The sequence below is a fragment of the Vulpes vulpes genome, chromosome 12, assembly GCF_048418805.1.
Source record: "Vulpes vulpes isolate BD-2025 chromosome 12, VulVul3, whole genome shotgun sequence".
NCBI lineage: Eukaryota > Metazoa > Chordata > Mammalia > Carnivora > Canidae > Vulpes > Vulpes vulpes.
Genome location: NC_132791.1, coordinates 183,147,368 through 183,170,315, shown reverse-complemented (window position 1 = coordinate 183,170,315; position 22,948 = coordinate 183,147,368). Strand labels below are relative to the sequence as shown.

The window sequence follows — 22,948 nt, the reverse complement described above, 5'->3', positions numbered from 1 at the left end:
GCAAAGCTCAATTTTATGACATTAAGTAAAACTAAGGCCTTTAATATGGAATTTGGGAGGCATGTGAAGATGAATGTCAGCATTTAGTTCTTTGATAGTTTCTACCGTTTGGGGGCTTTATGAATGGCAGTATTTTCGATCATTACGTCGTTTTTTACTTGCTCTGCTGCTAAGGCTTTCCTACACTGCTGACATTCATTTATTGTCGAGTCTGACAGGACCCTTGCAATCTACAGGGGCTTTAATGGAGCATTTGTTTTGTTCATGCTCTTTCTTGCCAGCAACAGCCATCATCCAAGTGGAAGATCAGAATACAGGTGCAATTGAGAACATTATAGTTGAAGTCAAAAAAGAGCCAGATGCAGAGCCCGTAGAGGGGGAGGAAGAGGAGGCTCAACCAGCTGCCACAGACGCCCCCAACGGAGACCTCACGCCCGAGATGATCCTCAGCATGATGGACCGGTGATGGCGGGGCCTTGCTCATCGCCAAGACTGCTCTGGGCTGTGTTTAAACGGCCCGCATCTTAATTTTTCTCCCTTCTTTCTTCTTTTGGCTTTGGGAAAAGCATCATTTTACACCATTTTACCAAACATACTGCGAACTAAAACTTCAAGGATGATGTTAGAAAAATGTGATTTTACTAGAACTTGCTGTTTGATGTTAGCAAATCATGGAATGTTCTGAGTCCCCAAGGGTTTACTATGAAGTGCTGAGGACAGTCTTGATGCCTAACTGGTTTTCTTAGATGGAAACAGAGACATTGAACCCTCTCTCTTGCTATGGTAAACCACTCCAGAATGGCCACCGAGTTTCCCAGAGTTCTAGGTCTTCTTCCCAGGAGAGTTTTTAATTGTAAATGCAGACTGGGAAGGACTTACACTTTTAAACTGATTTTTGCTTCTGCTTCTCCCTGACTCCCTTTGCTCGGAGCCAGCTGCACACCAGTAGTACGGCATGCTGCAGTCGGTGTCTGTCCTGAAGGCTTTGCCTCTTTCTTGGCAAAGTTTCTGGTATGGTCAAGCTTGTAAATAACTTTTTTTACATTTTAATCTTTTCCATTAATTAAGAGGTTGAAAAGAAGTGCAGTGTAAGAAAACCCAGCATTTTAATTACTTGCAAATTAAGTTACCACAGACTCTGTAGTGTGTAAATGTTGACAAGGAATTGGATCACAATCATGTAGCAGAATGGCACCCAGACTGCTGCCCGCTAGTGATGGACACCCACGTGGAAGATCGTGATTTCCAGCCCATGGAGCCAGCATTTGAACCTTGTACAATTAACTTTCAGTTATGATTTCCCATCTACATTTTCTTTGCTCTGTTTGTAGCTGAATTTTGTGTTTTATGACTCCTCTGTTCAAGCAGAAGGGTGATTATGAGTGGGTCACAGCAGCCCTTAAAAGCTGGGCCAGAAAATTTCACTAGGTCAGTAATTTAAACTTTGGATCTGCAAAAAAATAAAAATAATAAACAATAATAATGTGAAACAAAACCAACTAAAAAATGATTCTTGCACATGAACTGTCACATGTTTGAAATGTGTTTTTTAGAGAGCCTCAGTCTTGCTGATTTCAAACACTTTTTTCTTCTGTGTATTGCTTTTAAAAGAGCCATCAGTTAGCTATCAGACTCTAGGTTGATGCATTTTGTACTTAGCTGTACTGTGTGATATTTTTCATTATTTTAGGACGCCAACATGAGACCTGTAATAAAATATGTAATGGGGTTGAAAGCTGGGGAGGAGGATCTACTGCTGTACAGCTAATAAATCATAACGGATTAACAAGTGCTCCAGACACTCCGTCACGTGTGATCTATGCTTAATGGGGGCCCCAGAGGGTCCGCATGGCCTCGGGTGCAGGCCTGGTCGCCTTTCAGAGGCACACTCTGTTCTCAGAGGCCACTTCCTCTCGAGACAGCACTTGGAAGATGATCTTGGCAAATGGTGGGATTATTGAGTGAATCCTGCTGTGGGTTTCTAACTCCCCAAAGGGGTGAGTAGCAAGTGTGGATGAACGACTGCTCGCCCCGTGATCCACCTTAGGAGTGGTCCCTGCGGCGGAAGGGTGACCAGAGGTTAGAGATGCAGGGGCTCTCTGGGAAGTTCTGTCCTCTGAGGCTCAGTTCATTGAAGCCTGAGATCTGTACCTTGAATTCTGCCAAGTGCAGGATGACAGGCGGGGCCCAGTTTGCCTCAGAAAAGCTCCTGTGGGAGGGAGGCCGGTGAGTCCCCGAGCTGCAGGGACAGAGCCCTAGACCGCAGAGCTTGTTCAGAGCCCTGCAGGGGCAGGGGGCAGGTGCAAGGGAGTGGGAATAGGAAGTTGACGTGTTAGTGAAACACCTGCTGCTGCTGCTGCTGCTGCTGCTGCTGGCCATTTCTGGACAGAGAGCTTCGGCAAACCCATTTTAGGTAAAAGCTTCAGCCACTAATTCTAGGGCTTTTTGACCAGAATTCTGAATTGGTGGTTTCCAGTGAGAAGTAACAAAAGATAAGGTATGTGTGACCCCTTGGTGCTTGTCCTGTCCACGTAGTCCCGTCTCCCAGGAAAACAGGTAACGAGGCCTCAAGACTCAGAACCTGGCAGTCCGCTCTTTGGACCGAGTGTTAGTGGCCTGAGGCTGAGCGTGGGGTTCTTTGTCTCACGCATGGGCCAGCCCCTTTGGAGGCCAGAGTACCCCCCCTACCGTGTTTCGGTGGATGTATATAATTTGCTTAATTTTTTTGGTGTTTATAATCTCCAAGGAACAGTAAGTAAGTTCTTTATCTCTTATCTTCAGCATAGCTTTTTGTTGTTAAGATTTTATTTATTCATGAGAGACAGACGGGGGTAGAGACGTAGGCAGAGGGAGAAGCAGTCTCCCCTTAGGGAGCCTGATGTGGGAGTCTGATCCCAGGATCCCGGACTCAACCTGAGCCAAAGGCAGATGCTCAACCACGAAGCCACCCAGGTGACCCCCAGCATAGCTTTTTATCTCTCCTGTAAATTCAAGTTGTTTGAAATAAAAGTAGGTAAGTTTTGGATGGAGAGGGGGCAAGAAAAGTCATTCTGATGAGGTAGAAACTTAAAGGGGATCCCCTATTGCGTAGTCCATGATATACTCCATGTGACTCCATTATGTATAAAACCTTTTATTTGGGACGCCTGGGTGGCTCGGTGGTGGAGTGTCTGCCTTCGGCTCAGGACGTGACCCCGAGGTCCAGGCGTGAGTCCCACATCCGGCTCCCTGCAGGGAACCTGCTTCTCTCTGTCTCTCATGACTAAATAAAATTTTTTTAAAAACACCTTTTAAGATACAGATTTTATATTTATATATAATCAAAGTACAGAAGCCACTTCACACCAGAGAACTTTTGATGGGGTCGTTACCTGCTGTTAAGCCATTATTTCCTTCCACACCTGGGCTGGCGCCACCCTGTCCCTGCTGCCCAGCCCAGCAAGCAGCTGGGCCCTTCGCTTCCTGTGGCCGCGACCTAGTCTTTTAAAACCCTCTGCAGGGGGGAATCCCTGGGTGGCGCAGCGGTTTGGCGCCTGCCTTTGGCCCACGGCGCGATCCTGGAGACCGGGGATCGAATCCCACGTCGGGCTCCCGGTGCATGGAGCCTGCTTCTCCCTCTGCCTGTGTCTCTGCCTCTCTCTCTCTCTATCATGAATAAATCTTAAAATAAAATAAAACCCTCTGCAGGGAGCCTGGTGGCCGCCCCGGGAGGTGCACCCGGGAGGTGCAGCCTGGCGCTGCTGGGGCGGGCGGGGCCTGTGCCTCCCGACGCGCCGTGGGCATTTCCCGCGCGCCCTCTAGGACGCAGACAAGCTGAAGGGCTGAAGGCCTCCGCCTGCGCTGGCTCACGGCTGTTAGGAGCTGAGTCCTGTGTTCTGGTCTCTGACGGCGGTTGTAGTTCTGTCGCCGCCGCCCTGGCCGCCAGCAGTGGAGAGTGTGGCTAGCCTGTACCCCTGCCCTGACTGCCGTGCGACTCTGGTTGGCCCTCCGCGGCCGCGCCCAGCCCAGCGGCTCTCCGCAGACGGGGGCGCGTACCAGCCGTGTGCCGGCCTGGGGTCCCCGCTGCAGTCCTTCCCTCTTCGCGTCCTAATCCTCCTCAGCAGCAACCCCCAGCGAGGTGGGTCTTCTCTTGTTCTGCCGTGGAGCCCTGGGGTGGCCCTGGCCGGCTTGGCAGAGGAGTCCACAGCGCCAGGCCCTGTGCTGGGTGCTCGGGCAGCATTTGCTCCTTACAGCGGCACTGAGGTGAGCTAATAGCTCCACTTACAAAGCAGGAACTGGAAGCCCAAAAAAGTTGACCAACTTATTTAGTGTGGAACACCTGGTGAGAGGTGGGGTGGGAGGTAAGTTCAGGCAGTCCGCCTTCAGGTCTAGCGCTGTTTTCTTAAAGCTTTTATTTGTTTGTTTGTTGTTTATTATTTATTTATTTATTCATTCATTCACTTATTTATTCATGAGGGAGGGTGGGCAGAGACACAGGCAGAGGAGAAGCAGGCTCCGTGCAGGGAGCCCAATGCGGGATTCGATCCAAGACTCCAGGATCACGCCCTGGGCTGAAAGCAGGCGCAAAACAGCTGAGCCACCCAGGGACCCCCTAGGACTAGCGCTCTCTACCTTGGCCTGCGGTGAGTGCCAGAGACCTACTGAGTTCTCACTCTAAGCCTTGTGGGTTCTATGTGGTCTTGGAGTCCTAGGTCTTAACCCAAACTCATCTTTCAAACTGGGTGACAGCAGAGCCGACTGATGCCTCTTTGCAGGAACAGCTTCTCCGACTGAGTCCTCCCATCAGCCCTAGCTAGTCCTCTGCTTTCATACCATAGGCCTTTTGCCTGAGGGGAGGCTTTGCTCAAGCGGCCACTGTTCAGTTTCGCCCAGCACTTCGTCTCAGTCCCCTGCAGAGAGGAGATTCTGCTGAGAGGTGGAATGACCATATGCCTGGAGGAGGTTCCCACTTCTCTCCACCCTGAGGTGGGGAGGGGTAACTAGGTGCGGAGGAAGCCAAGGGACCCTGCTGACCACCTCTCATCTCCTCTCAGGGCTATTTCACCCCCACCTGGCTGAGCTGTAGGCAGGGGCAAACGTCTGTTCCTAATACGTAGAGTTTAATTGGATTGTAGTGGAAGAAAATAATAATTCTCCTGTGAACCCGCATCTTTAACAGGGCAGCATGCTTCTGGTTAGCAGGACCCCACCCCATGACCTGCTGGCCCCTCCCAGCCCTGGAGACACTAGCTTTCCCCTCCTCTAGGGGTTCCCTTCTCCCTAAACCCTCTCCAGCAGAGGTGAGGGCCCGTGGAAGGGAGAGGCCCCCCATGTACCTGGCCTTTGCTCACCCCTCGTTGCCAGCCTTCAACTGCCCTGAACCTGATGAAAGCTGAGGACCCCGCACTGCAGAGCCTCCATCTGGCATTTTTCTTGCCGTTTCAAAAGCTGGCGGATTGCCGGGACGCCAGCTCATTTGACAGAGCATGCGACTCTTGATCTTGAGACCGCGAGTTCGAGTTCCCCTAGGGATTACTTAAATAAAAATTGGTGGATCTCCGACGGGGTCACAGACTCCGGGTTAGGACCAACAGATTAGATCCCTCAGGTACCACCCGGGTGTTAGGAAAGATCCTGGGAGAGATCTGATGCTCCTTGCTGAACAGACGCTCCTCCTGGCGGCCCCCTGTCCGCCTCCACAGCCGGATTTTGGAGGACAAACGCGGGTGGGCTGCAGGGATTCCCCGAGCGGGCAGCGCCCCCTGGTGCCCGCGGCAAGGACTGCGGCGCGGGGTGGAAGTTCGGGGTTAGGACCCACAAGAGGCGCGCGCCACGAGCGCGACCCCCTTCCGCCCTCCGTCCCCTCACCCCTACCCCTACCCCACGGCTGCCCTGCCCGAGGAGCTCCGGCGAGGCAGGGCGGGCGGACAGCTGGGACTCTGCCCCCCCTACCCCCCCCTCCTACGTCTCCCGGCCGCGGAGGCCGAGGCGGGGAGGAGCCGGGCTGGGGGCGGCCTGGCAGGAAGCCGCGCGTACCTTCCGCCGCAGGAGGAGCAGGTGGCTGCAGTGCGGGCCGGGCCCCCAGGCTTCCTGTGTGCGCGCCCGCCCGCAACTGCTTCTCGGAGCTGGTTGGGCCACCCCGCGGCCCCATGGCCCAGACCCCCGACGGCGGCATCTCGTGCGAGCTGAGAGGTAAGCTCACCCGGCGGGGCGGCCGGGGCCCCCCGCGAGCACTTCTCTCTGCTCCTGGGAAGGGCCTGGCGCCCCCACCTCCACTCCGCCCCTTGCTGCTGGCCCACACATGAGCCCAGGCCACAAGCCTGGTACAGATCACGGCCGAGTGACCTCGAGGGGTGACCAAAGTCACTCAGCAGGCTGCCATTTGACAGGCGAGATCACCAGGTTCCTGTGGCCCAAGGAGGCCGAGCTGCTGCTGCAGACCTGGCTACCCGAGCGGGAGGGTGCTGAGCGAGGTCATGTCCTGGTATGGCAGGGGCAGAGCCCGGGAGGGCCGCGGGGCGGGCGAGAGCCTCCTGGCCTGCCCAGGGCTCAGACGCTCCCTCCCGCAGGCGCTGCTACGATGGCGAGCCTACCTGCTCCACACCTGCCTCCCCCTGAGGGTGAGTGGAGGCTGACTGCCGCCCCCACCTCGTCCTGTCCTCCCAGCTTCCTTGGTGAGAGCTGCGTCCCCGACTTGTCTGGGGGCTCCGGCCTTCCAACGGCACTGGGCTCTGAGGCAGGCAGGGCTGGCTCTGAGCTCCGGGCTGCCTGGGGGACTGGGATCCCAGGAGCGGGGGGGCTAGGGCCTCAGTTCCAGCTGATTGGGGCACTCCATAGGTGGACTGCACATTCAGCTACCTGGAGGTCCAGGCCATGGCGCTGCAGGAGACACCCCCTCAGGTGAGACAGCTGGTCCCCCACCCCCATGGCCTGCAGACTGGTTTTTGCCCCTGCTTCCATCTTCGGCCACAGGTGGAGCCCAGTCCAGCAGCCCTCCCTCCCCAGGTGACTTTTGAGCTAGAGTCCCTGCCTGAGCTGGTCCTGGAGTTTCCTGGTGTGGCTGCCCTGGAACAGCTGGCCCAGCACATTGCTGCAGCCATCAAGAAGGTCTTCCCTTGCTCCACCCTTGGGTGAGGCCCAACAACGACAAGGGACCAGCAGGAAAGGAGGGGTGTGCTCTGGATGACATAAGTGGGTTGCCTCCCATCCCAGGGGCTACAAGTCCCCTTCTCCCCCTCCCCAGGAAGCTATTCCGGAGGCCCACATCCCCCTCCATGCTGGCTCGCCTGGAGAGAAGCAGCCCCTCTGAGGACACTGTGCCCAGCAGCCCCTGTGGTAAGGGCCAAGAAAAGGCCACACAGGGCTTCCAGCGTATCCCCATCCTGCAGCCCCAGACCCCTGAATTGAGGGTCTCCCAAACTGAACAGTCACTCAAAGAAAGCATAGCCACCACGCAGCTTGGGTCTGATCTTCCTCTCTCTCTGACCTTTTTTCTCTCTCCTTCTCCTCTTCACTCCTTTACACCCCTGGCACCTCCCCCAGGTGGCTTCTTGGAGACTTACGAGGCCCTGTGTGACTACAATGGCTTCCCTTTCCGAGAGGAGATTCAGTGGGTGAGAGTACGGCCCTCCTCGGGGGCTCTAGAGATATCCCCCATGTGCACTGGGTCCCCTTACCCCTTGTGACCCCATGTGCACTGGGTCCCCTTACCCCTTGTGACCCCAAGCCAGTTGGAGACATCTTCTTCCCATCCAGGATGTGGACACCATCTACCATCGTCAGGGCTGTCGCCACTTCAGTCTATGCGACTTCAGCCATCTAGGCAGTCGGTCTGTGGCCTGCCAGGCCTGGGAAGGGAGGGAGATCCCATGACCCGCATTCCTGGGCCTCAGCCTCTCCATGGAGGGGTATGTGGGCCTAGGATCTGGCTGGAGGGCCCTGAACTCCACCCCTGCCCCTTCCCCCACCCAGAGACCTGGCCTTGAGTGTGGCTGCCCTGTCCTACAACCTATGGTTCCAATGCCTCTCCTGTGTGGACATGAAGCTGGTAAGAGTGTAGCGGCAGGGAGGAGCAAGGGCGTGGGGACCAGTGTGCGACTCACTGAGCCCCCACTCTGGTTCTCAGAGCCTTGAGGTCTCAGAACAGATTCTGCACATGATGAGTCAGTCGTCCCACCTGGAGGAGCTAGTGCTAGAGAACTGTGGCCTGAGAGGGTAAGGGCGGCAGGGCAGGGCTTGGGACAGGAGTCTGGGCGCTTGGGATCCGACGGAGGCTTGTGGCCTGGAGGAGATGGGAATCTCACGCCAGGGGTCTGGTCCCCAGAGACTTTGTCCGGCGACTGGCCCAGGCACTGGCGGGGCACTCAAGCTCTGCCCTCCGGGAACTTAGCCTAAACGGGAACCTGCTGGACGACCGAGGTACGCGGGTTCTAGGGAAGCCCGGTGGGGGGCGGGGGGGGGCTGGTGCTGGAGGAAGCGCCGCAACACGGCTGCCCCCATTCCGCAGGCGTGACTGCTCTCAGCAGACACCTGGAGCATCGCCCAGGAGCCCTAAGGAGGCTCGGCCTGGCGCACACAGGGTTGACCCCGAGAGGTAGGTCGGCCCGGCGGGGCGGGGCGCGGCGGGGCGGGGCGGGCCTGACTGCCGAGCCACTCCGTCCTCCGCCCCCAGGAATGAGGTCTCTGGGCCGCGCACTGGCTGCCAATGTGGCCTTTGACACCGCCCTGACCCACCTGGACCTTTCCGGGAACCCTGGGGCGCTGGGGGCCTCGCAGGACAATGGGGTGAGTGTCTTCGGAGGCAATGGCGGGGCGCTGCAGGCAGGGCTGTCAGGGGCTCCCCGTGAGGCGGTCCTGACCCCCGGCCACCTCCCGTCAGGGCCTCTACGCTTTCCTGAGCCGTCCTAATGTTCTGACGTTCCTGAACCTCGCGGCCACCGACGCCGCCCTGGACACTGTGAGAGGCGGGCCGCGGGGGGCGAGCGGTGGGGCGCGGCCGGGCCGGGGCTGAGGGGGCGCGGCCGCCGTCCGAGTGGCCCACACCCTCCTCCCGCAGCTCTTCGCCGCGCTGGCCCGCGGCTGCTGCCCCAGCCTCCGCCACCTGGACGCCTCGAGGAATGTCTTCTCCCGCACGTAAGGGGGCGGGCCGGGGGGGCCGGGAGCCGCCTCCCCGCGCCCGGAAGCCCACTCCTCCCGCTCGCCCACCCCAGGAAGTCCCGGGCTGCGCCCGCCGCGCTGCAGCGCTTCCTCAGCCGCGCGGGGACGCTTCGGCACCTGGGCCTGGCGGGCTGCAGGCTGCCGCCCGACGCGCTCAGGTCAGTCGCCGTCCCGCCCCGCGCCGCCGCCCCGCCCCGCCGCCCCGCCCCGGGGCGCCCCCCGCCCCCCGCGTCCCGGCCCTTCCTGCGGGGAATCCGCCGCGCCTGGGGCCCCCTCTCCCAGCTCCCGCCACCCCCGGTGACGTCCCCTCCCAGGGCCCTTTTGGAAGGCCTCGCGCTCAACACGCACACGGGCGACCTGCACCTGGACCTCAGCGCCTGTGAGGTGAGCGCCGCACGCGCCCGGGGCTGCGAGGCGGGCGCGGGCCGGCGGGGCCTGAGCCTCCGCACCTGCGGCCCGCTGGTCTGAGGGCCGCCTGTCACCTTCAGCTGCGCTCAGCCGGCGCTCAGGTGATACAGGACCTGGTGTGTGACGCCGGCGCCGTGAGCTCCCTGGATTTGGCCGATAATGGTGAGGCCGCCCCGAAACCCACCCTCCCACTGCCCACCCCGTTCCCACCCCAGCCCCAGCCCCTCAGCCTCTCCTCATGCGTGACCCGAGGCGCCCCTAGGCTTCGGCTCAGACATGGTGACCCTGGTGCTGGCCATCGGGAGGAGTCGGTCCCTGCGACATGTGGCACTTGGAAGGAACTTCAACGTCCGGTGCAAGTGAGCCCCCGTTCCACTCCCTCCCGGGCCTCCCAGACAGCACCCCACCACCCGACCCGGTCCTTCCAAACCACGGCTCCTGCCCCACAGGGAGACCCTGGACGACGTCCTGCACCGAATTGTCCAGCTCATGCAGGATGACGACTGTGTGAGTCTGGGGGCCACGCGGGATCCTCAGGCAACGGGTCCCTGTGGCTCCTGCTCCCTCAGACCCTGCAACCTGCCCTCCTTGCTGATCGCTGATTCCGGACCCAAATGGCTTTTCCTTAACTCCAGCCCTTGCAGTCTCTGTCCGTGGCTGAGTCGCGGCTAAAGCAGGCCTCCAGCGTCCTGCTCCGGGCCCTGGGCACCAATCCCAACCTGACGGCGCTGGACATCAGCGGCAACGCCATGGGTGACACCGGCGCCAAAATGCTGGCCAAGGCACTTCGGGTCAACACCAGGCTCCGGTGGGCGGGGTCGGGGCAGGAGGGCGGGGCGGGGCGGTCGGGCTAAGGGGCAGGGCGGAAGGTGGAGGAGCAGAGGCTGCCGACTGGAGTGCGAGGTGACTGGACCTGGCCCGCGGGTTGGGTGGAGCCTGTGGAGCTCTGCCCTTGACTGAAGCCAGGCCTGGCCCAGGTCTGTGGTCTGGGACCGGAACCACACGTCTGCCCTGGGCCTGCTGGACGTGGCGCAGGCCCTGGAGCAGAACCGCAGCCTAAAGGCCATGCCTCTGCCACTGAACGACGTGGCCCAGGCACATCGCAGCCGCCCGGAACTGACAGCCCGCGCAGTGCATCAGGTGTGGGTCCCTCTCTCCTCCTCCCTCCCCTGTTCTGTGCCCTGGCCCCGCCTCCTACCCCTTCTCAATATCCCTTGTGCCCAGATCCAAGCCTGTCTTTTGAGGAATAACCGTGCGGACCATGCCTCTTCTGACCGCATGCCCCGTCCGCGGCCACCTGGTCTGGTCTCAGACCCCTCAGAGCAGGTTAGTGTCTCCTCTCTCAGCCTTGAGTAGGCACAGAAGATTGGGGATGGGAAGAGCTGTAGCCGCTGGAACCCTCCAATGAGTTTGAGGGTGTGACTTTCTTGGGGCGAGGCTGCCTAAATTATACTCTCCAGGACAAGTAGCTCTCCCAAATAACACCCCTGGATGCCTTTTAGAAGCATTTAAATAGGTTCTTCTGTTTAAGATGGTAGATATTTAAAAATTCTCCCTTAATTCTCCCCCCACCCCCAGCTGATTGTAGCCCCATCTGTGACTTGCCTTTTGCAGGGCTCTCTTCTCTACCGACCTCTGCTGGGGCCAAACCCAGCAACCCTTTTCCCTGGCTTCGTCCCTCTCCACTACCTTGCCTTTGTGCCATGTTCCCACCTATTCATTCCCAAATTCCCCTTCTTTCCCAGGCTTTTGAGCCCAGGCATCTTGACCCAGACATTCTACAGGGGCTTCACATTCTGTACACCTTAAAATGATTTTATCACTTCCCACAAACCCTGCTCTCTACTCTAGAACCCATTCTCAGCCGTGCTCAAACTGACCAAGTGTTTTGGACAGAGGTTTGGGCCAAGTCTCTCCTGGCCATATTAGAACCCCCACGGAGCTCCTTGCTCCTATCTCTGCTAATTCTCCAACACACTGCTCCTCACCCCCACCTCAACTATATTCTTGCTCCTCCCAGTCCTTCTTCCATGTCTCTTCCCATTTCTGCCCACTGCATCCTGTCCTCTATGTGGCTAGTAAGCAGAGTGATCTAAAAACATAGACGTGCCTAACCGTTCCTTGTCATCCTGCTCTGGACACTTAGGAAGTATATATAAAGTCCCTAAAATGAACCAAAGGAGACACTGCTTGCCCTCCTTGAACAGATAGGGTCCGTGAGAGGCTGGCCGGATAGTATTGGCTCCAGGACCTCACTCACCCTGTTGGAGACCCTGGGAAGGAAGCAGAGTCCAGGGGGCTGGAGGGGATCAGGACTTCACTGATTCTTGATGCACACCTCCTCCCCCCTAGGAAGTGAATGAACTGTGTCAGTCAGTGCAGGAGCACATGGAACTCCTGGGCTGTGGGGCTGGGCCTCAGGGTGAAGCTGCTGTGCACCAGGCGGAGGATGCCATCCAAAATGCCAACTTCTCTCTCAGTGTGAGCACTCCTTCCCCAACCACTGCTGCAGGGACCCTTCCCCCTCTTAATCAGGTGTCAACTTGAAACTCCTCTTACTTGGCCTCCAGATCCTCCCAATTCTGTATGAGGCTGGGCGCTCCCCAAGTCACCAGTGGCAGCTGCGGCAGAAGCTAGAGGGCCTCTTAGGACAGGTGGGTGAGGTCTGCCGCAAGGATATTCAGGTAAGATGGTACCCTTGCCCCAACCCCACCTCCGTAAACAGGCTTGACACCTATCTCATAGGTTTGACTGTGTTATCCCTTGTGTCAATGTTCTGTGGGGGCTGGAGCCTCAGGCCACACTCTCCATGCTCTGATCTTTGCCCAGGACTTCACTCAGGCCACACTGGACACAACAAGGAGCCTCTGCCCACAGATGCTACAGGGATCCAGGTGGAGGGAGCAGCTAGAGGGGGTCCTGGTGGGCTCAAGGGGCCTCCCAGAGCTGCTCCCAGAGCACCTACTACAAGATGCCTTCACTAGGCTCAGGTGGGCTGGATGGGCCTGGGCTGGACTGGAATGAACAGGACTGGGCAGAGATAGCTCATTCATCTTTGCTCTCTCTCGCTCTCAGGGATATGCGGCTGTCAGTTACAGGGACCTTGGCAGAGAGCATTGTGGCTCAGGCTCTGGAGGGGCTGAATGCAGCCCGGGATCGGCTGGTGAGGGACAATCGTGCACATGCACCACATGCACGCACAGGCACACGCACCCACATACCCACAGTGACCTGCCACTGCCTTGCAGGGGTTCTGTAATGTCTTCTGGGGTCCTATAGCTCAGAGGTATTTCAGGGTTCCTTTAGGACTGATGGGACTGTGGCTGAGGCCCAACTGCCTGTCTTTGGGGTGCCTGGTATTGCAGGTAGAGAATCTGGCTCGGCAGGCAACAGTGGCAATGCCTCTTGCTATACCAGCGCTGGATGGAGGTGAGACCAGCCCCCTTGGGCCTGGGGAATTGGAAGGTCTTTTCTTCCCTGAGGAGGTGAAGGAAAAGCAAGAGGATGAAGAAGAGCAGAAGGTATGTGGTCTCAGAAGTCTAGATCTTCCCATCTTGTTATGGAGTGTGGAAGGCAGGGAGGCAGCTTCCGTGTGTCCCAGGCTGAGTTTCTGCCCTCCCCACTAGGATGACAGTCCTCCACAAAAATGGCCCGAGTCCAGCCAGTGCCTTCATTTGGTTCCCTCCACTCACAGTAAGTCAGGGTCTGGGGAAAAGGGAATTAACCAGGTCGGGCTGAAAGTTCTTCATTAGTTCTGGGGACCTGGACACGTGGATACATTCAGTCTTGTCCAAGGAATTCCCTGACCCTTGACTGAGCCAGCCCAGGCCCTCTGCAACTTGCAGGCTGGGGTCTGCTGTGGTCGGCGTGGAGCAGGACCTGAGCAGACCAGGACCCGGCCGCGGCCGCGGTCTCCATTCGCCTCCCCCGCCCCTTTCCCCACCCCTAGGATGCGCATGCTTCGAGGCAGCGCAAAGCCGCGCCGCTCGGGGCCGCGCTCAGCACCGCGGACAGCGGCGCGGGGGAGGGGCCGGGGGGGCGGGCGGCGTAGCCGGGCCCCTCCCCGCGCCCTGGGCGGGTCCCCCGCCGCCCTAGCGCCGCTGTCACCACCACCTCCCCTGGCTCGCTGCTCGGTGCTCTTCTGGTGCTCTCCCCTTAGGTGCTGCTGAGGAACCGGAGCCCGAGCTGGCGGCTCCGGGGGAAGATGCGGAGCCGCAGGCGGGGCCTTCTGCGCGTGGCTCTCCGAGCCCCGCCGCCCCCGGGCCCCAGGCCGGCCCACTGCCTCGCATGGACCTGCCACCCTCTGGACAGCCCCTGCGCCATCCGACCCGGGCCCGGCCGCGGCCACGGCGCCAGCACCACCACCGGCCGCCGCCGGGGGGCCCCCAGGTGAGTGCCCTTCCCCCACTCTAGAGCTCTTGGAATTGGGGGTCACGAGTGGCTTGTTCGCTCCTCAGGAGTGATGGCTGCTAGGGAGGTGGGTTGTAGGGGCCCAAGACCACCTAGTCGTGCAGCCGTGTCTTGGCTTCTTCCTGGCCACCCCTTCCCCAGGTTGTTCCCATGCAGGGTCATGAGTGTGTGGATTTCACTGGGGGTACATCTGTTTGGGACTGCACTTTGTGTTGGCCCTTTGCATGGATGGATGTGCGAGGGAGGGTGTCCATCTTATCCTCCCTCTTCCAGGGTTCCTGAAAGATGCTGGGCCCTCAGGCTGAGGGGAAAATCCTGCATCTACTGCAGGTCCAGTGGGTGTTTATATGAGATGTGTACGTGCGCTGGGTATACTGGTGGGGGCAGTGGACACAGGGCAGAAGGCAGAGTCAGCTTGAGGCCCCCCAGAGGGTCTGACGCAGCAGCAGGCGCCGCTGAGCTGCCAGCAGGCCGGGTGGGGTGGGGGTGGAGGGTACTGCAGGGAACTGTTTAGAGCAGAGGGGGTGGCAAATGGGAATGTGTGACCCAGGGGGCCTCTGGGTTCTAGCCTGCTGGTTCAGGGTGTGTAAGAGACTCCATGGGACAAGAACAGGTGTGGGCCAGATTTGTGTGTCCAGGGCCAACTACTGGCGAGGGGATATGAGAAACTAGCATCTCTGCCCACCAGCTGCACAGGAAGGTTTGTCAGTAGCCCCTTAGGGTCACTCCATCTCCCAGTTCCTGGAGTTGCCTAGGCCAGGTTGCTGGACAAGGGGTGGAAAGAATTCATGGTTGTGCTCAGCCCTGACCCTATGGTGTCCCCCAGGTGCCCCCAGCCCTGCCGCAGGAAGGGAATGGGCTCAGTGCCCGCGTGGACGAGGGCGTGGAGGAATTCTTCTCCAAAAGGCTGATCCAGCAGGATCGCCTGTGAGTGAGGGGCAGTTGTAGTGGGTGGGAGGGGGTGGGCTGTTCCATGGGCCTTCCCACTCACTGCTGGCTGTTCCCACAGCTGGGTCCCTGAAGAGGACCCGGCCAACGAGGGGGGTGCCACCCCTGTCCCTCGTACACTGCGAAAGAAGCTGGGTACCCTCTTTGCCTTCAAGAAGCCTCGTTCAACACGGGGGCCACGGCCTGATCTAGAGACCAGCCCTGGGGCAGCTCCCCGCACTCGAAAGACCACACTTGGAGACCTGTTGCGGCCACCAGCCCGTCCTGGCCGCGGTGAGGAGCCTGGTGGGGCTGAGGGGGGCACCAGCAGCCCTGACCCTGCCCGCAGGAGCCGGCCTCGTTATACTCGGGAAAGCAAAGCCTATTCAATGATACTGCTACCTGCTGAAGAGGAGGAGGAAACACTGGGTGCCAGACCTGACAAGGTAGGCCTGGTGACAAGGGGTGAGGGCTCTGCTAGGACTGAGGCAGTGGGCCCTCTCTCCATCTGAGCTTCTCTGTCCTCAGCGACGTCCCCTGGAGCGGGGAGACACAGAGCTGGCCCCATCTTTTGAACAGCGGGTCCAAGTGATGCTGCAGAGGATCGGTGTGAGCAGAAGCAGCGGGAGTGCCGAAGGCAAGAGGAAGCAAGTAAGTTGGGAGGGATGCAAGTGCAAAGTGAGGGGGCAGGGGACATGTGGCTTGTGGCAGTCTGTGGGTGACATATGTGACCAGAAGGAGACTCATGACACACACACTGCTCTATCGGTTCCACCCCCTCTTCCTCAAAATAGTCATTGGCTTCAGCCTTTCTTCCTTCGTGGCTTCTGCCCTGGCCACTGCTGTCTCTTCCTTGGAGCTGGGATGGTCCTTTCTCTGTAGATTAACAAATCCCTGACCTTGTCATTTGCATTTGAAACAAGTCCTCCAGGGACTTCCCCTAAAGATCCTGTCCTGGTTCCTAACCCTGCCCAAGGCCTCAGCCCCCTCACTTCTTTCATCTCACTGTGCTCCATCTGTAGCATCTCAGTGCCTTGTAACCCGTTCCTCTGTTGGGAGCTCCTCCTTGGCTACTTCCAGCCTCTCATCACCACCCATGGGTTGCATCAGCTTCCTCTTCACCCATCCCTGCATCTCCTGGTGGGCATTTAGTGGTAGTTACAAGAATGAAGAAAGAACAAGGCTAGAGTGAGGGTAGGACCGGACTGAGTTTGACTTCCCTGTTTCCTACAGAGCAAGGATGGAGAGATCAAGAAGGCTGGCTCAGATGGTAAGTGGGACCCTGTCCTAGGATGGTACCATTTTGGTGAGGGAGTTGTCCTTAAAGATAGTCTCCAAGGCATTTCTTGTCCTGGGGTTAAAGGGAAAGAGGCCAGGTTTTTCTTCCCCTACCTCCCAAGGGCTGGTGCCTGAACCCCCAGCCCCTCCTTGCAGGTGACATTATGGACAGTTCCACAGAGGCCCCTCCCATCTCCATCAAGTCCCGCACCCACTCCGTGTCTGCTGGTGAGTAAGGGCTGCTATCTGTTGGGGGACATGCAAGGATAGGCCGGAGGGAGATCAAACCATTGATTAGGCTCATACCCTTCTCCCTTCAGACCCCTCGTGCAGACCTGGTCCAGGGGGTCAAGGGCCTGAGTCTACCAGCTGGAAGACACTGGGGCAGCAGCTGAATGCAGAGCTCAGGGGCCGTGGTTGGGGCCAACAGGATGGTCCGGGCCCCCCCTCTCCTTGTCCCAGCCCCAGCCCACGAAGAGCCAGCCCCTCCCCAGACAGCCTGGGCCTCCCAGAGGACCCTTGCTTGGGCCCCAGGAATGAAGGTAAGCAGGTACCCTAGCTCCCACTCCAATACTGGGCTCCCCAGCCGGACAGAGGGGGAGGCAAGGGATGGGGATAGCTGTCCAGACCATCCCCTGATACCCTGGCCTCCTCTAGATGGCCAACTGAGGCCAAGGCCTCTCTCGGCAGGGCGACGAGCAGTGTCTGTGCATGAGGACCAGCTCCAGGCCCCTGTTGGTGAGGGGGGACACCTCCCTGTGTGCTTGAGTGCAGGAGATGGGGGGAGGGTAGACTCCAGGACTCCCTTCATGGCCCTGGTCCTTGGAGGGGGCCACCAGTGATAGGAGATTGCACAGTCAGGGAGCCAGAAGGCATGGAGCAAGGGTCTCACGAACCCTTCCTACTAGCCCTGACTCCACCTCCGGAACAGCAACCTCCACAAGGGGTGGGAGGAGGCAGGGGAAGGGGGGACGCTCTGCAGACAACAGTGTGTGCTCATGCATACACACAGTGGAAGTCCAGGAGGAGGGGTGGGAACAGGCACCCCCCCTTGCCAAGTATTTGTGTCTCTCAGAACGGCCCCTGCGGCTGCAGCGCTCCCCTGTCCTCAAGCGGAGGCCGAAGCTTGAGGCGCCCTCCTCTCCAAGCCTCGGTAAGAGGCAGCTGGGGCCACTGGGGAGGGGAGCAGGACTGCTTGGTCCAGTCTTGACTCCTTCTCTGCCTTTCTCCTTCCCTTGCAGGATCTGGCCTTGGAACCCAACCTCCACCCCCACAGCCTACAGAGCCCTCCAGCCCCGAGCCAACCCCCCCCTCCCCAGCCACAGACCAAAGAGGCGGCGGCCCCAACCCCTGATCCCTCTCCTTTTCCTGCCGCATGAGATTATTTTATTAAAAAACTCAAAGGAGCAGAGTGTGGAACACTGTTTGTCGATCTCCAGCCGCGGATCTGTGTGCATACATCCGCCCACATGCCCACGTGATCCCTCACACCTGGGTTAGCTCAGACTCCGGCTGTGGCTCCATCAGAAAGTGCAAGGCCCAGGCCACGAGCTGGGGAGGAAGCCTGGGAAGAAAACCATGGCTGTATGGCAATGGAGACTGGGACTGGTGACTGAAAGCGGGGGGCAGCCCTTGGCACTCACCTGACAGCTTGGACCTGGGCACACAGGGAGGTGCAGGGTGGCTCGTACTCATACTGGAAGGCAGAACCATCACGATGCCTCTTTGGAGGGTCCTGAAAGTGATGTGGTAGCAAGAGCAGGGCCTAGAAGGACCCCTAATCCAAGGCTACTCCCCACCCCTACTCCCAGCTGCACCCAAAGCCCACCCCATTCTACTATCCACCTATGCTCACCCAAACGGGAGTGGATTCCAGGGCTCCTGTGGCGTTTTTTGTCCTTGGAGAGTGATGCCAGTTCTTGAGGGGCAACCCTAGCTCCTTGAACTCCAGGCTGGGTTTCTGGGCCTTGGTCACAGTGGCCTGATGTGGGCTGGGTACATGGCCAAGGGGTGACAGACTTGGTGTGCAGCTCAGGAGTGGGGAACTGGGTACAGGGTTAGAGTGTGGGGAGCCAGGGGGCAGGGGGCCATAGGCTGAACAGATGGCTGGTACAGCCTGGGAGCTGCCCTTCTGCACTAGGTCTGAAGCTGCCAAGGACAGGGCAGGCAGAAGGCTGATGCTGGCACCGTCTTCCTCTGAGGACACGTGGCTGGGTAAAGCTGGGGTTCCTGGGAAGAAGGGGACCATGAGTACAGCCCTTGCAGCTCAGTGGCCCGTGAGTTTAGGCAGCCTACAGGGACAGTGCTTATCCCCCATCTGGGTGAGCAACCGTTTGCAGTGGCCTGGGTATCCGGCTGAGAGCAGTGAATGCCTGTGGCCTGAGCATCACCTTACCTGAGGAAGTAGGTGAGGAAGGAGAGACGATAGTCAGCGATAGGTCCTGCAAAGCTGGGTCTGGTGAGGGCAGGTCTGGAGCTGAGGGTCAGGGGGAGCTTATTAGCACTGTGGGCATTGGGCCCCTAGGTACTCCCCTCTTCTCTCCAGTCCTCCTTACCCTGGGCACTGGGGCCTGGACCCAGAGAGCTCAGAACTCGCTGGTCATTCTCCGAGATGTGCAGCCAGGAGCTGGGGACAGTGTACACAGCTTCTCCCTGTGGGGCATAAACTCTCAGACTAGCCCTTGCCCAACTCCTCACCCTGACATTTCCCAAGGGAAGCCCCAGACTGACCGTGGCCCTACAGCGGGTGGAGGCCCAGCGGGTGAGGGGGGGCGCTGTGCAAGGGCCTGTCAGCATCAGACAGCTCTCAGCCAGGTGCACCAGCGCCCCCTGATGCTCCTGATCCTCCTGCACCTCATCCAGAAGTTGAGACAGTGAAAGGCCTAAGGGCAGGGACCAGAGGATGGGCCAAAACTTGAAGAGGTGGGAGGGAAGGGTGGGCGGGGAGAAGAGCTTACTAAGGAAGCAAGAGGTGATGACTGGAGAGGTCACTCTGCGGGTGTTAGGGTCATTGGCCAACCCCTGTAAGTACCTGCGCTGGGGGAGATGGACTCTGAAAGGTGCTCCCTATAGAAACAAAAGAGGACAAGCCTGAGGAACAATCCTGAGGCCTGTCTACACAGATTTGACAGAGCCACACTTGGCCGCAGAGCCCAACCCCATACTCACTCCAGGCAGTCAAATAGCTTTTTCTGCACATCCGGGTCCTGGTTGCTGGGGGCAAGAAAGGAGAGTAGCAGGCAAGGTTGTTACTGGAAGGCCTAAGCTCTGCCATCCGAAAGCCCCATTGCAACGGCAGCCAGGCCCGAGTAGGGAGAACAGCCGGTGAGGGGGGCCATCGCTTACCAACCAATCACCCGTTCCAGGGGCTGCTCTGTGGGCAGCAGGCTGAAGCGGTCCACCTGGAGGTAGAACTCCGGCGCCTGAGGGATTGAGTTTCGGGACAGGTTTTGGGGGCTTGTCACGGAGAGCCAGGCTCCTTAACCGGCCCAGGCCAGCCTCTCCACTCACCGCGCCGCCTTCGCCGACTTGGACGCGGACCCCACAGTCCTTCAGCAGCAGCAGCCGGCCTTCTGCCCCTCGGAAGCCGAACTCCTTCTCCTCCCTGCGGCAAGCACGGCCCTCGCGGCCTCAGCCCGCTCGAACACGGCGCCGCCCGCTAGCGGCCCGCCCACCCCCGGCGCAAGCCTCCCTCCCGCTACACTCAGCTGTCCCCGGGCTCCGCGGCGTCTCTCACCAGTCTGAGGCGTTCAGGGCTTCCCGCGTCACTAGGCACCGGACGCTGTGGGTCCCGTCAGACACGAGCAGCGCGGCCGCGACGTCAGATGTGTCAGGGACGCGGGGCGGGCCCGGGGCCTCGGCCTCGGCCTCGGCCTCCTGCAGCACCTGCGGGCGTCCACTGGCGTCAATCCCACGGCCCTCGGGCCCTGCCCTGGTCTCCGAGGCCTGAGAAGAATGCGGGAGGGCTCACCTCGAGCAGCTGCCCCGGCTGCGGACTTGAGAGAGCGTCTGACCCCAGGACCAGCTCTCGAATCCAGGGCCGCAGGACCAAGCTCCCCAAGCCCGCCATTCCCGCAGCCGCCCCGCACCGAGAACCCCCAGCCCGCGATTCCCGCGGACGCCGGGCCCCGCCTCTCGCCGTAGAGGAAGCGCGCTGTGGCGGGGCGGGACCCGAGGGCGAGGCCCCGCCCCCATGCGTGCCCGCGCGTGCGCACGAGCTCGTGTGGTTCGGGAACGTGTGTGCCGACGCTTTTTCGGTACGGTGGGTGCCAACGTGCTTGGTTTACCCCAGTGCCTCCGAGGAACGGCCCGGCGTGTGGGCCGTTCGTCAAGACTCCCGTGCCGCCGGGCAGGATGGGGCCCAGGGCTGGCTGGGATGGGAAGGGAAGGATCTGGAGCTTGAGGCTGCGGCCACGAGTGGTCAAGCGAGTTGGCTCAAAGCCACTTCAACACCGTGGGAACCGAGTCGCTCAGCAAATACTTATGGTTCAGTTTCCTCATCTAAACGTGCAGTCTCGTAAGGCCAGTGGAAATACTAGGACACACACAACACTCGGTAAACGCCACTTCCCTGTCTCCCCTCGGAACGGCGAAGCCCCACCCCCAGACTCGGAGACTTGCGCGCAGGAGCGTAATGACGCAAGAGCACACGAAGACGCCCCCACCCCATCTCCGTTTCCTAGGAAACGTGGACTCCGCGTACCGCTCACTGTCGCTGCCCCCTTGACGTCATGGTCCGGACGGGAGGGCGGGGCGAGTGCTACCGCCAGGGGCGGGGCGACGGGCCGGTCGCCCGGGCTGTGCACCTGCGCCCAGGCGGGCCGCCTGGGGCACCGTCCCCGGCCCGCCGGCCTCACCATGGCCAGGCCGCAGAGGACTCCGGCGCGCAGTCCCGACAACATCGTCGAGGTGAAGAGCAAAGTAAGGGCCCCTCTGGCCCCGGCTCCGGCCTCGGCCCTAGGCGCTTCCAATTCCCCTATCCTCCCCTTTCCTGGCTTCTTAGTCCCCACCACCTTTTTTCTCGCCTCCATCATTCATGTCCCATTCTCCGGCCTTTCCTCTCGCTTTCCTCCATCCATCCTCCTTCCGCTGCCGGCCCCGAGAGCCCCTCTGTGGCCTTGGTACCTGGAGGGCGGGGAGAAGACCTTGGACAGCGTCCCTCGTCTCGTACTGGAGCTGAGGTCTGGGGGCAAGGCTGCAGCCATAGCGACAGCCTTTTCCGACCTCTAACACCCTCGGACCTGTGGTGGGAAAGGGCACGGGCCCCGTCCTGACCCCTCCTCTCACCCACCCCCTGCCTCCAGTTTGATGCTGAGTTCCGACGCTTCGCGCTGCCCCGCGCTTCGGTGAGTGGCTTCCAAGAGTTTTCGCGGTTGCTGCGTGCAGTCCACCAGATCCCGGGCCTGGACGTGCTGCTTGGCTATACAGATGCTCACGGTGACCTACTGCCCCTCACCAACGACGACAGCCTGCACCGGGCCCTGGCCAGCGGGCCCCCACCGCTGCGCCTGCTAGTACAGAAGCGGGGTGAGGAGGATGGGGTACAGTGGGCAGCCTCTGTGGGGTAGGACGGCAGGGCAGGTCTACAAGGGTTAGTGTATGCCCAGGGCGTCCAGGCTTCACCCTCTGCAGTCCCTGCCCTTGGCCTGACCTCCAAGTGGTAGGAAATAGCTACAGTGTCCCCTTCCCCAGGCCCGAGACTGAGGGAAAAGGGCCCACGTGGGAGAGCAGGGTTTCTGATCTCAGCACCCCCCCTCTCCTGCAGCAGAAGCTGACTCCAGTGGCCTGGCCTTTGCCTCCAACTCTCTGCAGCGGCGGAAGAAAGGGCTCCTACTTCGGCCAGTGGCACCCCTGCGCACCCGGCCACCCCTGCTAATCAGCCTGCCCCAAGATTTCCGCCAGGTTTCTTCAGTCATAGATGTGGACCTACTGCCTGAGACCCACCGACGGGTTCGGCTGCACAAGCATGGCTCGGACCGCCCCCTGGGTTTCTACATTCGAGATGGCATGAGTGTCCGTGTAGCTCCCCAGGGCCTGGAACGGGTTCCAGGCATCTTCATCTCCCGCCTGGTACGAGGGGGCCTGGCTGAGAGTACGGGGCTGCTGGCAGTCAGTGATGAGATCCTCGAGGTCAATGGTATTGAGGTGGCTGGGAAGACCTTGGACCAAGTGACGGACATGATGGTCGCCAACAGCCACAATCTCATTGTCACTGTCAAGCCAGCCAATCAGCGCAATAATGTGGTGCGGGGAGCATCTGGGCGTCTGACAGGGCCTTCCTCTGCTGGGCCTGGGCCTACTGAGGCTGAGAGTGACGATGATAGCAATGATCTGGTCATTGAAAACCGCCAGCCTCCATGTTCCAATGGGCTGTCTCAAGGGCCTCCATGCTGGGACCTGCGCCAAGGCCGTCTACTTCCTGGTGCCCGCAGTTCTCTGCCCTCCCTGGATGATCAGGAGCAGGCCAGCTCTGGCTGGGGGAGTAGCATGCGAGGAGATGGTAGTGGCTTTAGCCTCTGATGGGCAAGGATGCAACCCCTTGCCACTCCAGGCTGCTGAGACATGGCAGGGACTTCCTTGGTGGGAGTTCTTAGCTTGCTCACAGGGCCCTCTCAGTCTGGGGAACATTAAAGGTTTTCTACAAATGCAGTCATGGTCTTTCTGTGTCCCAGGCTTAGCGTCCTCCATGGTCTCACAATTTTGCCTTCTGCCCTGGACACAAGGCAGGAGTGATAAGGACAACAGGGAGACCTTCCTGCAGTCAAGCAGCAGGAAGAACACCAGGCTTGGC

The 22,948-nt window shown here is 59.7% G+C and overlaps 4 protein-coding genes across 15 annotated transcripts in view; 3 read left to right on the top strand and 1 right to left on the bottom strand.

Moving 5' to 3' along the window:
- Positions 1-1,799, top strand: part of CTCF (CCCTC-binding factor) — a 55,027-nt gene extending 53,228 nt beyond the window's left edge. For 3 of the 6 annotated variants that reach the window (XM_072731692.1, XM_026011509.2, XM_072731691.1), the window contains one exon: positions 288-1,799. In XM_072731692.1, the coding sequence (XP_072587793.1) occupies positions 288-466 (179 nt within the window). In that variant the 3' untranslated portion in view covers positions 467-1,799. Of the gene's footprint in view, positions 1-281 lie in introns of all 6 variants that reach the window. The other 3 variants (XM_026011508.2, XM_026011506.2, XM_072731690.1) reach the window with 1 other exon arrangement.
- A 3,734-nt stretch (positions 1,800-5,533) lies between these two features.
- CARMIL2 (capping protein regulator and myosin 1 linker 2) lies at positions 5,534-17,564 on the top strand. 3 transcript variants are annotated; one of them, XM_072731675.1, is made up of 39 exons: positions 5,534-6,171; positions 6,369-6,463; positions 6,549-6,599; positions 6,817-6,879; positions 6,985-7,109; positions 7,223-7,314; positions 7,522-7,592; positions 7,735-7,808; positions 7,951-8,026; positions 8,105-8,193; positions 8,303-8,397; positions 8,486-8,572; positions 8,651-8,763; positions 8,858-8,935; positions 9,035-9,111; positions 9,189-9,293; positions 9,450-9,519; positions 9,624-9,705; positions 9,806-9,902; positions 9,993-10,050; positions 10,179-10,351; positions 10,521-10,683; positions 10,768-10,869; positions 11,896-12,024; positions 12,114-12,227; positions 12,373-12,533; positions 12,619-12,706; positions 12,909-13,064; positions 13,170-13,236; positions 13,703-13,932; positions 14,780-14,880; positions 14,963-15,326; positions 15,409-15,531; positions 16,114-16,150; positions 16,315-16,386; positions 16,479-16,700; positions 16,816-16,896; positions 17,234-17,311; positions 17,400-17,564. In XM_072731675.1, the coding sequence occupies exons 1-39, from the start codon at positions 5,628-5,630 to the stop codon at positions 17,510-17,512; spliced, it is 4,716 nt and encodes a 1,571-aa protein (XP_072587776.1). In that variant the 5' UTR covers positions 5,534-5,627; the 3' UTR covers positions 17,513-17,564. The 3 variants fall into 3 exon arrangements, with proteins under 3 accessions (XP_072587776.1, XP_072587777.1, XP_072587778.1); XM_072731676.1 differs by having other exon boundaries at positions 5,535-6,171; positions 16,849-16,896; XM_072731677.1 differs by lacking the exon at positions 16,816-16,896 and having other exon boundaries at positions 5,535-6,171.
- ACD (ACD shelterin complex subunit and telomerase recruitment factor) lies at positions 17,522-20,458 on the bottom strand. Of its 2 annotated transcripts, none has more exons than XM_026011513.2 (12): positions 20,129-20,458; positions 19,895-20,043; positions 19,669-19,762; positions 19,504-19,580; positions 19,327-19,371; positions 19,190-19,224; positions 18,889-19,040; positions 18,714-18,810; positions 18,554-18,634; positions 18,014-18,387; positions 17,802-17,893; positions 17,522-17,722 (listed from the first exon to the last, which is right to left on the bottom strand). In XM_026011513.2, exons 1-12 carry the CDS (start codon positions 20,225-20,227, stop codon positions 17,644-17,646), a joined length of 1,374 nt encoding a protein of 457 aa, XP_025867298.1. In that variant the 5' UTR covers positions 20,228-20,458; the 3' UTR covers positions 17,522-17,643. The 2 variants fall into 2 exon arrangements, with proteins under 2 accessions (XP_025867298.1, XP_025867297.1); XM_026011512.2 differs by having other exon boundaries at positions 19,190-19,248; positions 20,129-20,318.
- Positions 20,459-20,508: 50 nt separating this feature from the next.
- On the top strand, positions 20,509-22,806 carry PARD6A (par-6 family cell polarity regulator alpha). Of its 4 annotated transcripts, none has more exons than XM_072731679.1 (3): positions 20,509-21,066; positions 21,462-21,684; positions 21,926-22,806. In XM_072731679.1, the coding sequence occupies exons 1-3, from the start codon at positions 20,512-20,514 to the stop codon at positions 22,675-22,677; spliced, it is 1,530 nt and encodes a 509-aa protein (XP_072587780.1). In that variant the 5' UTR covers positions 20,509-20,511; the 3' UTR covers positions 22,678-22,806. The 4 variants fall into 4 exon arrangements, with proteins under 4 accessions (XP_072587780.1, XP_072587779.1, XP_025867296.2 ...); XM_072731678.1 differs by having other exon boundaries at positions 21,923-22,806; XM_026011511.2 differs by having other exon boundaries at positions 20,509-21,078.
- The last annotated feature ends 142 nt before the right edge of the window (positions 22,807-22,948 follow it).